This window comes from Xiphias gladius, chromosome 20, assembly GCF_016859285.1.
Source record: "Xiphias gladius isolate SHS-SW01 ecotype Sanya breed wild chromosome 20, ASM1685928v1, whole genome shotgun sequence".
In the NCBI taxonomy this organism is placed as follows: domain Eukaryota; kingdom Metazoa; phylum Chordata; class Actinopteri; order Istiophoriformes; family Xiphiidae; genus Xiphias; species Xiphias gladius.
In genome coordinates, this window is record NC_053419.1 from 12,180,501 (window position 1) to 12,193,645 (window position 13,145).

The 13,145-nt window shown below is 40.8% G+C and overlaps 1 protein-coding gene across 1 annotated transcript in view; it reads right to left on the reverse strand.

The window, feature by feature from the left end:
- The window catches only part of fgf10a (fibroblast growth factor 10a), an 18,978-nt gene extending 12,059 nt beyond the window's left edge, over positions 1-6,919 (reverse strand). Inside the window, exons 1-2 of the mRNA XM_040156557.1 lie at positions 6,475-6,919; positions 5,355-6,285 (exon numbers count right to left, since the gene is read on the reverse strand). Coding sequence (XP_040012491.1) covers positions 5,355-5,808 — 454 coding nt within the window. The 5' untranslated portion in view covers positions 5,809-6,285; positions 6,475-6,919. The remainder of the gene's footprint in view (positions 1-5,354; positions 6,286-6,474) is intronic.
- Between the last annotated feature and the right edge of the window lie 6,226 nt (positions 6,920-13,145).

Below are 13,145 nucleotides of genomic sequence, written 5' to 3' on the forward strand. Positions count from 1 at the left end.
ACTATTACAGATATTTTTTTTTTTTTTTAAGTTATTTACAATAACATCGATGGAAAGGCAAAGTTCAGTGAGCTCTGCCAGAGAATGTATTGCTATAACTAAAATTGCTATAACTAAAATTGGAGCCTTTGAAAGTTTCAGAAGTTTCAGACTATGTCTAATTTTTATGTAAAGAGGGCAAGTTGTAAATTTCTACATCAGGAAAATTCAAGAATGCTTACTCAGTCATTAAACTATAAGTAAATATCAAAAAATGGCTTGTCAATACGTCTTGAAAGCTTGCAATATGTTATTGATGCATTGGCTTGGTTTCATTATGGAGAATGGAGCAAAGCTGTCTGTCATTTACAGTAAAATAAAATTGCCCTTATGTAAGATAATCAGTTTTATGTGGTGTTTCTGCAGGACATAGACAGTGTTTGCTCCATGGATTCCAGTAAAGAGCATCAGAACTGACATGATTTGATCCAGACTCCTGCTGCAGTTTAGACAAAAAAATCACCATAAAGAGTGTTGTATGTAATTAAATATATTTTATCTGAATTCATCGAAGCTGTTCAACCATACAGGCACATTGTGGCCTACACAATGAATGGTTTTCCATGATTTCTGTTCACAACCAGTCAGGACTACCTCCTGTTTATTTCAGCCATAAGTATATTAATGTTGGTGTAGTCAGAGGGAGGGTCAAAGGAGATCAAATACAGGAGGTAGTGTGTAGGCAGTATTTGTTTATTGTATGTTTTCAGAGTACAGCCGAATGTAATTGTTGATGTTAAAAGCTTTAGGAGCACTCAACGATAGGTTCAGTATTTCCCGGACAAGCTTGTGCAGTGACATTTGCACACCACTTTTATTTACGGCTGCTGGAGAGGGGGAGTCCATGAAGATGTCAAAGTAACTTTGAATGAAAAGAAACGCTGACACTAACCTCTGGTGCATCCAGTACCTCCTCATAACTCTCTTTTATGGGCCACACTGTTACCTTTTCCCACGAGAACCCTAAACACGCTCATCAGGAAAAGAAACCGGGAGAAACTGGGAGAGTAAGGCAGCAAAGTAAAGACTGGGGGAAAAGACTGGGACTAATTTCAAAAAGATGTTAAAAAAAATCAGGAAGGGCAAGCACTTGTTACATTTTAGTTTAGTGTTAATCTTGCTGAGTCACTGGAGGTTTATGGAGGTAGAGGAAAAAGACAAAGAAGTGGTTGTGGTTCTAAAGACACAGATGTTTCATCAGAAAGACAAATTTGTTCTACATTCTACACGTATTAAAAGTCAAAGCGACTGATTGATGGCATTTCTTTAGTTTTTTGTTTGGTACATTTCCAATACAAATCAACTTTTATCATACATTTTATAGAATTTGTCTTGTTTCAAGGTACTGACAAGTTTGTGGAAACTTTTTGAATTAAACTGATTTGTATTGGAGAAAGGTTGAAACAATCTTACTGAACTGACAGATTTATATCTCTTGTTTTAAGGTCGAAAAAAATTTTTTAGACTCAATAATAGACAGAAATACTCGCTAGGATGGAGAATTTATACTGTAAGAGAATATGTTTGCTCCAGCAGGAATCATTTGTATTATTATATAATACAAATAAAGTAGTCTTCCACACCAAAATTATAAATTAATCTCACAACGTTAGAGAATGTGAAATCCCTGGCTTTGTCACGTAGCTAACTGTGGCAGAGTAACAGCCAAAAGTGATGCACTTTGTGTATTGTTGACCTTTCCATTAACTAAGCTTCCTGACTTGGGTCAATAGGTAGAGGTCAAACCAGAGGGGGCAGACCTGTGTAATTAGCCTGGACATGGAAAACCTGCACTGAGTCAGAATAATGTCCCATGTATTAGACTATTCATATATCGTGGTGTGTTAGGTTCATTCATATCAGTGGATAATGCGTCTCTCCTGGATTAATGTTAACAATAAGCATGTGTGGCAGCTTTTACAATCCAGGTGCCCATATTGACAATCAAAGCACCAACTGTAGTCAAGTTGGCACCATTCAATATTAACTGAGACCACAAGTCTATGGTCCCTCTGCAAACACATGTCCATTTGTTTCACTTCTTTGTTTATTTGTTTGTAAAGGAGATGTGACAGTCTGTGGACAACATGGAGGGAAGAAAACAAGGAAAGTTTTGTTGCTTATGGTCAGCAGCAGGATCAATGCTAACCACATGACAGCCTGGCAGGATTTCCATATTCAGCCTCATCTTGAAGGACTTATGAGGTGAGTGGATAGATGGGCACTGATTGCATGAACACAAATAGACAAACACTGACACACACTAGCGAGCACATATTCGCCACCACAGGCCCTAAACCCTGAGTGACGTACTGCCCCCAGCTTTGACAAGATGATTAGAAAGGCTTGGCTGCGGAGGAGAGCCTCGACCCCAGAGCTGGACCTAAAACTTCTTCATCACCTCTGACACCATCTAATGACACTCATTTGCAATCTGACCTCCTGAACATTGCCAGACTACTAGACCATGACAACCACACTAACAAATGCTCCCTAACATTTTTTTTTCAATTTAATGCTTTCCTAAAAGGAGTGGTCCATTTTTGACACGTATACTAGATATGCTTCACCTGGGTTTCCTTTGACACGTTGCTTTGACAACTTTAGTACCCTGCGTTATGAAAGTATATGGTATGATAAAGGATTTTATATATCATGGATTTTTCAAGCTAGCTTTGCATTATCTCAAAAGAGCCATGTGTCTCTGATAAGCAAATAAAGGCCAGAAACCTGCATCAAAGAACTGATTTGCCCAAAAGTCTCTGTGCAGCTTTGAAGAAGTTGTTTTGGTTCTATCACTTTTAAAACTATACAGTATAGATGAACAATGGTTATAATCTGTACCATATAAAAAAGATTATGATGTCTAGTATGTCAAATGACACATGACATGTTTTCAGTTAGGGGAGGAGAATGTAATTATGTTCTGGCTGGTTTAGTTTGAAGGGTACAATTTGTTCTCTGCTGATTTTAAAGCACATGCAAAATAGCAGGAGGTGGTGCATTAGCATAAGCATACAAACCGCTTTACCTGCAAGCTCTTGCACCGATGCAAACCATATAAATGCACAACATACAGTATAGTGTGATTTGTGCAGACACACCCATGATTTAATCTGAAACACGCTTTTACATCTGCACTTGCTACCAGGTAGATACAGCTTGATGAAATGCTTACTAAAAATGCTGCCAGGGCAAACTATGGCCTAAAAGGTTTGGCTTCCATGGCCAAGTCCTCATATTTAAGATTTTTTTTTCCCCTCTCGAAAGTTCTTACCTATTTCCCACAGCAATCAAGTAACAAGAGCTGCTGAAATTGATGGATTGTGCGTCTAATGCCATGACCTGATGCCATTATAGTTAGTGACATGTTGCACCCTAATCGCTGAACTCTTTATGTGCATGTGTGTAAAAGTGTGCGTGCATGTGTGTGTCAGAGAGGACTGCAGGCAAGGGGAGGGAGGAAGAGACGCTAATTGAAATTCCTTCAGCCATGTCTGGCAGAGCCTTGGTGTCTGAGTGGCACATACACACACACACACACTCACACACGCACACACATATTCACACTGGCCCTGGCCCTAATAAAAGTGGGCTTTGCCATATGGAGGCCATGTGCAAGACTGGCCTCTCTGTGCTCAGGCGTGTGTGCGCGTGTGTGTGCTCTCTGCAGGAGGGGCTTGTACAGCACCACAGACAGATGCATACAAACGTATGACATGTGTATGAAGGTGTGTGAGCTATAAAGATCCATTTATGAAGATTACATTCCCAGACACACATACGTGACATGCTGTGACAGCTTCAAACACATACAGTAGACATGATAGAGCAAGAGGCTGTATAATCTTAAAGAAATTAGTTAATGTTATGGATGTCACCCATCCAATTCTTTGAACTGGCAGGGACACTCTGGGCAGGTAAATATGGGAGTAATGTTCTGTTCTCCCTGAACAACTACTGTAAATGTGCCCTTAGGTGATGCAGCTATTCTGAGGCCAGAAGACTGCGGCAGTCCTGGAGAACTTCCAGATGTGTTTAACAAGATGATAAAGATGTGGACTACAGAGGGATCACAGCTTATTTTCTGTCCTGAATCAATCATAAATGATTATGTTGACCCTCACGAGTCCTTAAAAGTATAGTGTATAGATTGTATTCTTTATTGAGGTTTGCAGGCTACCATACAGCTTACGTTATCATACAGTTCAGTGTCAAATATAGCTTTTACCAAAATTTTTCATTCATGCACAGTAACAAAGTGAATTGTCGGTCCTATTACCTTATTAAAGATTCCACAAAATTTTTGCATATTGCATTGAGTCATGCAGTCATATTCTTTCCCCACTAAAAAACTACAGTTAAGGTAGCTCCAGGGGCCTTAAAGGTACCAGTGGAGTTTCTCAGTTCCCTCCGGTGGAACACTAAGCGCTGGGAGTCTACGCAGTGTGAAAGAGTGTAATTGTGTGAATGTGAGGCTGAGTGGTGCTGACAAAAGAGCATGTGTGCTAAGTGACCCTTCTCAGGATAAATAAAGGTTAAAATCATATTTTGCAGCCCACAAAATGCACAACCAGAAAAAGGAGCAGGAATCACATGGTTATTACTTTACATCTGAGGCCGTATAACCTCATACTTAGCATATGTCCACCACTATTATACCTGCAGCACACTAGCAGCAAGGAGCAAGTCTACTTGTCATTCTCCCCAGTGGTTTGGTAATAGCTGTGTTTTAGATTTTTCCTCAAAGAGGAAGAACTTTCTCTGGGCAATTTCTAATTGGTTCCAGCGGATCATCTCTCTTTTTATTTGCCTGGCTTACTCATTTTGTTTTCTCCTCTCCTCTCCCACTCTCCTACTGTCATGCTGGCTTTTTCCAGACTCTGTAGTCTGCCAAATATGCCTGCTTCTACACATGTTGAAAAGGCTGAAAAGCACGCAGCTCTGCTGTTTGTTCTTTTGCCCAGTCACCTGTCTTAATGTGCACGGTTGCCCAGGGGGCAAAAACAGAAGCATTACTCTACACAGATAAACACACGGGACGGAGTGGGAGGCAACCATTGCATCTTTTGTCATAGTTTTCTCATTGACAGATATGGGCATAAAGATATTTAATGGCAAATGCAATAAAGTGGTCTTCACTTTGCATTCGGCTGCTCTCCAATCAATTTTTAGTGTCACTAAAAGGTCTAAGAGGAAACAAAATGGGTCAATACCTAGTAATAGCCTGCTTTCTCATTCTCATAATTTGCTATACTGTTTAAAATATATGAAACAAATGAAACACATTCAAAAACATAACAGAGTTCACTTACTGTATGGATCGTCCTCGCTTTTGGTGCCATTAACTGTTCCTTTCTTGTCAATGCGAAGGAAGAATTTCTGGTAGGAGAACAGCTTCCTCTGGCGCACATCTCCTTGTAGATGGTTGTAGCTGCTCCGCACGTGGCGCCCGACGACCGTCGCAGAGGACGATGACACATTGGTCGCCCGTGGCAACCTCGCAGAGGATGCGTGCAGAGGTACGGGTGATGAGGAAGGTGGCGGATGTGGGGTGAAGATGTGAGGAGGAGTCCCTCTCGGTGCATTGTGGTTCTCTTCAGAGTCTGACGGTGCTGATAAAGTGGAAAGGGGTGAGGATGAGGAGGGTCCGAGCAGGAGAAGCAGGAGAAGGAACGTGAGGGAGAGAAGGAGTGAAGCAGGTCTGCGGCAGGGGCAGGAGGAGAACCAGGCGACCGGTGCACCTTGTGTCACTGTCCATCTACACATGGTAGTGGAGCTGGGAGAGCTGTGGAGCTGCTCAGGGGCTGGGGCATGCTGAGCTGGGTGCAGGGAGAGGGAACGAGAGTGGGAGAAACTCCCCCGACTGACCGACTACACCTCCTCTGTCTGGGGACCCACAACCTCCCTGGGACTGTGGTGTAAGAACCTGTAGAATAGCTGGGTCGAAGACCGACGAGATTGTGGTAGGTGTGATCAGAGATTCTTGGTAGCAGATGTAGAGCTGTCAGTAATATAAATGGTGATGGATGCAGTTGTTGGTGGCGGGGAAGCTTGCAGTGTTGTGGCAGACTCTGCTGTAGTTCCCGGTGCTGTTTATTCCTCAGAAACGTCGCAGGAATGCATCCACATCCATGGCTCAGATCACCTCGCAACGGGAACAACCGGGGGCTTGCCTCAGAGACCTCTCGCCTCCTCCTCCCTCTTCTTCCAAGACTGCCGCTTTTTTGCTCCTGGTTGCTCTCTCTCTCACACACACACACACACACACACACACACACACACACACACACACACACACACACACACACTCAAAATCCTTTTTTTTAAAGTTTGAATGTACACCTACACTTTCACATCCATAGACACACACAATGAAAATATCAGTTCATTGGCATATGCTACTAGAATCTACTCTGCACACATGTCCCAAACCATTTATCTCCTCCAGTCCAGGGAGATGGATAACAGGAAGGCGGAGGAGATGTGGGAATGAGATGCCAAAGTGTTGAGTACAAAATGAATAAATAAAAACAAGAAGTCAAGAAAAAAAGGATTAATGCTGCTTCTCATAAAATGTCCGGAGAGATCCACGCAAGGAGGGCCACAAAAAGAGTCTCAGAATCCAGACTTTCTTCTCTTCTTTTCTCTCTCTCTCTTTGTTTCTTGTTTTGTTGGAGCTGGTCTGAAGTCACTTGAGTTTGTAACTGAGCCCGGGAGCTCTCGTCTTTCTGCCCTCGCTTGTTGCGCGTCTGTCAGTGAGCTGAGCTCTCTCTCTCTCCTCTGTCCTTGCCTCTCAGAGTCTGAGCGCTGGAGCAGTGCGTTGCCTCTCTTCTTTCCTCCTGTGTGTGGCTCCCTCTCCTTTGGCCCCCTCCCTCTTTCCTTTGCCTCTCCCTCTCTCCTATCTCTATCAGCGGTGCTCTCTCCGGTTATCTGGAGTTTCTCTGAGTTGACTGAATCTTGTCTTTCCTTTCACCTTATTTATCTGCTGCAGTTCGCCAGATGTCATCTCTTAGTGTAATTGGATGTCTGTGAAAACCACTTGGCTTTGAAGAGCTGTGTGAAGATTTATGTGTGCGTGCATGTGTGTCTACACAAGTACATGTGTGTTTGCGTGTGTGTGTGTGGTGGGGGGGGGTGTCTGTCCCACCCCATTTTCTCTTTCCCTCCCTCTCCCTTGTTTCTCTGTCTCCTCCCCTTTCCACACCAAACCCCACCAGTTTAGCAGAGCAGGTCCAAAAGAAGGAAAGAAAGTCTCTCCTTCATATCTCTCTCCTTTTGCAGTGCTGTTAGGTCCATCTTTCTGATGTTTTGTCCTCTTGATTAGGGCTGGGTATTGTTTGAAATGTTTCAGTACTAGAGCTGATAAGATACCTGAGTTTTGGTACTTCTGGTACCAAAATAATTCCTTTTTATTTTTTTTTTTAAGTTACAAATGTTACAAAACATCTAATTGCTTTAACAAAAGAAGCCAGGGTCTGAAATGTTAAATGTTGTCTAAACTCAAGCAGCAGCTCGAGAATGATGTCTAAATATAATTGTCTGATACTCACGAAAACTCTATCTAAAGAATAGAATAAGTGAGTAAGATTGACTGTGACCATCCTTTCAATGGAACATTATGATAGGTGATAAACAAAATTAAACTTCAGTACCTAGCCCTACTCAGATTCATATCGTAGTCTCTACTACTATCTCGGTAAATATGAATTCCTTTGGTCATAGCTTAAATCAATGATATCAAATACACCTTCTAAATAAAAGAGGAATGAGTGCTGAAGTCACACCTGTATCAGCTGATTGGCATCAGCTGCTTATTTCACGTTCTACATTCACTGGCTCATTGACAGCTGTGTTGCTTCCAGCTGACTCGAAAGGCCCAGTCATATTCCTGCAGGTCTACAACATGGCCATTTCAAAGGGGCCCGTCCGACTACTACTCTTCTGATATTTCTGTGGCGCCACCGTTGCTCGAACATGGCAACCTTCCCTCTTATTTTTTGGTATTGTTTATTTAAGATTTACTGTTCATGTTCATGTGTTAAGGAATCCTCATCGCTGCTCATATTTTCTGAGACCTCCCTCAAAGAGCAGAGCCTTTTCCGCCAAATCTAACTTTATAACCATTTGCTATAAACTGTCAGTTTTTTGGAAGTGCTTGTAACTGAATTACAGTCAGATAAAAAAAAAATTCTGTCTTTTTTAAATGGAACAGTTTTAGATAACCAAAAACTAAATCAACTAATTTCCCTGATTACCGTTGGCTGGCTTTTCTGGTTGAAGAGATGCCCATTGCTGAAATGGCCCTCTTTTATGTTAAGATGGAGTAAAAAAACAAAAAACAAACAAACAAACAAACAAAAAAACTATTAATTTCGTGCCATCCACGACACATGATTTCCTATCCCAGTTCAGTTTGTTATTTGAGGATGCACAGAACAGTGTCGATCTACCTAGATACTACCTAGCGATTTCTTTACCTGGATAGTTTAATTTTCAGATAAACATCTCTCTGTGTTTGGATGACAGAAGTTGTACCTTACGTGTTTTGCTGTGTTTCACCTTCCAAGAATCTAGGTCTACTGTCTGGCTTCAGCATTGTTTAATTTCCTTTTCACATTGTCAGACAACAGCCATATCTCCGCCGCTGCCTCTTGTCTTCTCTCAGTAGTTTCTCAGTTATTACTAGAACTACTAACTTCTGTCCTAGGTATGCTGACAGATTTAGGTTATGTTTTTCTACTTTTCTACTACATTTAGGTCCTTGGTGTGAATCCATCATGCTTAGTACCTTTAGATCTTCAAACTTTTACTTTTGGAAATGCCTGCTTTTCCCTCCAAGCCTGTTAACTAAGCGAGAGTTTGCAGATGTTGGATGCTGCCAACAATCTGTCATTCACATCAACTTTACAGCCCTCTATTTCCTGCTGAGGTCCTGACTTTGCAGATGGCAAAGATTGATTTGAAAGGGAATATTGGTGAGGGACCAACCCCTGTGCAGACTTTCATGATGAAATTGAATGAAATTAAATTACTTAATTGAATTGACAAAGAAAAAAAAAATACTGTTTGTTCACAAGTGAGTGCTTTTACATTTTCTCTGGTCTCAATATCTCTAGGAACATAAAAATAGGGCTGGTAACTAGTTTTTGTTTTCAATATCAATTAATCTACCAATGAATCATGTGGTCCATAAAATGTCGGAAAATCGTGAAAAATGAAACATTTTCTGGAGCTCTAGATAATGTCTTCACGTTGCACGTTTTGCCTGACCTACCAATATTCCAAAACCGAAAGATACAGGTTTAAGATATAGGTTTACATTTGGCATTTGGGGGTGGAGAAAATTACCTAAAACCATTAATTGATAATCAAATCAGTTGATTTACACTCTGCTCACAGTAGGTTCAGATATTCAGGTACCATGGGACCATTTACATGTCAACACCTGCTGACATAATTCAGCACCACGGACAGCACTTTATGATGTGGTTCTTCAACATGCCGCATGTAATTGAAGATCCCCGCCTTAGACATCGTAAATTTTTCTTAGTGTCTTGCCAAGCGAGTCTGGTGTGAGGAGAATCTCTGAGGCAGACATGTACAGTGCATGTACAGACATGACCCTCTCTGACGAAGAAACTAGCAGAGTTGACACATTGACACATGAATGCATCAAGGTAGAACAGACCCCAGCAGTGTGGCAATTCAGGTGTGATTTAGATCTCAGTCATTTACAGTGTGTGCCAGCTGATAAAGCCCTATTGCAATAACATGAAAAGCATTCTTTAATTCATTGATATTCTCGTAGAATACAAAATAAGTCGACACAAAAATAATCAGCAACTATTTGAATAGTCGCCAAAATTTGAGTTATTCTTCAAGTTAAACATTCATTGGTTCTCTGATGCTTTTCTTGTGGATGTTGATAAATGATGTTGTTGATGTGATAAATCCAGTGATTTGAATACATCACCTTGGGCTCTGGAAAATTATGGTGGACATTTGTCAGTATTCTGGCATTATATAAACCACAATATTAATTTTAATCAAGAGGGTAATCAGTGCATTCATCAATAATGAAAATACTCATTAGCCTTAGTCTTGACTGTAACTTGCATGATCTTTTTTGGTCAGATTTTAGAAGTCATTTTATACTTTTAGCCAAGTCTTGAAGATAGTGTCTGTCAGAGAGACTTACTGGTTGAGCATATTTTGCTAACTGTTGCTATAAAGGCAGAACACTGGCTAAGTAGATGAATAAATGGGAACTTACGAAGCAATAAAAAGGGAAACTAAGGAAAAAACAAAGGAGCGAGAAGAGGAGACAGAAAAATGCCAAGAGATAGAGTGAGAGGGAGAAGGAGAGAAAAAACATCTGGTCAGTGGCTCTGTGGCTTGAATTTGGGGTGTAGAATGACAACACACACAACACACACCCACACATGCACAAACATACAAACAAATACACATGGTATGTCACCGACCCTTCTTTTATTGCACTTAAATTCTTAAACCAATTTAATCATTGCTGTGTTGTACTAGTAAGCACGAATCACTGTTGAAGTGATTATCCGTTATTGATCAATTACTGACTGATCTATTCATTGCCTCACCCTGCAGTCTTGTTGTTCTGTGTAACAGTCCTAACAAGACTCAGATGTTGGAAGTCAGTCGTCCATGAGGGAAAAAATGTTTCGTCACACCAGAAAACAATTTGTTGGATGCAGTGAAGCACCACATATTGTTTTTTTCTTTCTTTTTTTCCCCTCTGAAGTACTTAGGAAGGCTGTAGGGGCTTCCCTCTCCTGAAAGGATTGTCACTGAAATGGTGTTTGCTTTACATTAAATAACACGTGATTTCCAGAAAAATGTGTTTATGATTCTCTACAGTTGATTTTATACCAATTAAAAGAATGAAAATGTTAAACCATCTATGTTACACCGTTGATAACATGATTCAAATATTTTCACTGAAAATATACAAAAAAAAAAAAAAGTGACACTGTGTGATGCTATTACTAATGCCTTGTTAGATTTGTAAGTAGTTTCTCATGTTTAGGTCATGTTGCAAACGATGTGCCTCTCTAATGATGGATATAACATTTTTTTAGATGTGGCCACATTTCTCAAAATCCCCCCCCCCCCCCCCTTTTAGGAAAAAAATGAGTCAGTCTCATTGTCTCGTGGTTTTGGCATAAACTGCCAATTGTAATCTGAGGCCAAACTTCAAAGTCCCGCAGAGTGGAAGTGCTGAGCCCTGATCAGCACCCAAAACAAATGGCTAAAAGCGGCACTGACTGTTAGACCAGTAAATGTGAGCAGCTTTGCAGATTCCAGCCAAGATGAGCGGACACAGGTCGCCCTCTGGCTCCACTGGTCATGCCTTGGATAAGTCTTGATTGCTCATGTCTAGAGAGAGGGAACGCCATTAGGGACCAGCAGTTTGACTCAGTGATGGCTTCATTGCGGTTGAGCTGGTGGCTTTGAACACATTTTGGTCTTCAAACCAGCTCTGCAGAAATGGCCCTGGCAGTTAACTTTAATTATAGATACATTAAAGCAACTTAGAGATACACTCCACTTTAAGGCCAAGCTGCTGAATAGATAATTCTCAGTGAATGCAAACCATCAGTGACAACCCAGAGCAGTTTGATTACAATCTTTTTTCTAATTGTTTTAATTTGAAGCATGAAAAATATAGTCAGGATTTTAAATAAATCAGCACTGAGTCCTTTTAAAGCTCTCTCTTGTTTCCATTCCCAATGAGTGCATTATCTTTTATCATTCCACTGGAATCTACTACACGCATTTGAAATGGAAGCAAACAGGGATCAGCATGTTAACTGCAGCAATAAGAGAAACATGAGTAAACACCTCTTTCTCAGGCAGCCTCAGAAGGTATGCCAGACTCCTGAGTAAAGAGACACGACCTTCACATCGTATAAACAAAGCTGTTCTGAGAGGGTGACATAGACCAATAAGACTGGTGCTTTGGTTTAAGGAGTTTCATGATTCACACACCACAGTATTTCGTCTGATGGTCTCCTTATGCTGATTTCCAAAAAAAAAAAAAAAAGAGGAAGGAAAAGAGTATAGCAGTGTACACTCCTGAACTCTCTCCTAAAGCTACAAAACGTCACACGAAGGCAGCAGTGTCAACAATTTCTTTCAGTCAACATCATTATTGTCACATATTAGAAAGTGCTTATGATCTGGTTTCTGACGTTCGAAAAATGAAAAAAAATGAAATTATGCAACATAATATGAGCCACAGGGGTATTTTCTTGCAGCATTAGCACTTTTGTCTCGAGGGTAGAGCAGATGAGTATTGGATGAAGATATTACAATGAATCTTTCTTAATAAATGCACCCATAACAGAGAGCAGTCTGGTGCAGGGCTCCTGTTCTTCTTCATCCACAACTGTCCTCTAAAATTGACAGTGAGAAGGCATAGCTTATTTCTTAGGCCAAGCAGAAAATTATGACTCAATATGAAGTCATAACAGAGCTAATTATACATTTGAGGGAAAGTGCTGCCATATTTTGGTTTTTAGACACCAAACCTCGCATCTGTGAAGCAGACCTAACCCGCTGACATCTGCCTAACAGATATATCCATACACCAATATCACTGGTGCCATAATGAGCCATTCAGGCAAACAAACAACACTCAAAAACACAAACGTGACAGAGCACATAGGATGTATGTGCAGAAGGTGTTGATTTTATGAATGGCTGTGGAGCCCTTCGATCGGAAGTAACTTTTGCATATTTTGTGTGTTGGCTCAGTAAGGTCAGTATAAACCAACATCATCATTACTTCGTCATTGATGTGGGTTAGGATAAGGAATTACCGTCCTTGGAAACACAGCACCAACAGGGCAATCCTAGAATTTAAATAGATGAGACTGGCGCTGGTTTTTTTTATGGCAACACCGTTATGGTACAAGTGGAGAAGCAGTTACTTTTAAGCTAAGCGTGTCGTCTTCGTTGGAGAAGGCTTGAGGTTTACATCTGACATCACATAACCTCATCGGATCCGTCTGCAGCCAGTTTCATACTTAATTTGTCAACTACTGGCTTAAATTACAAAATGTTTCCCT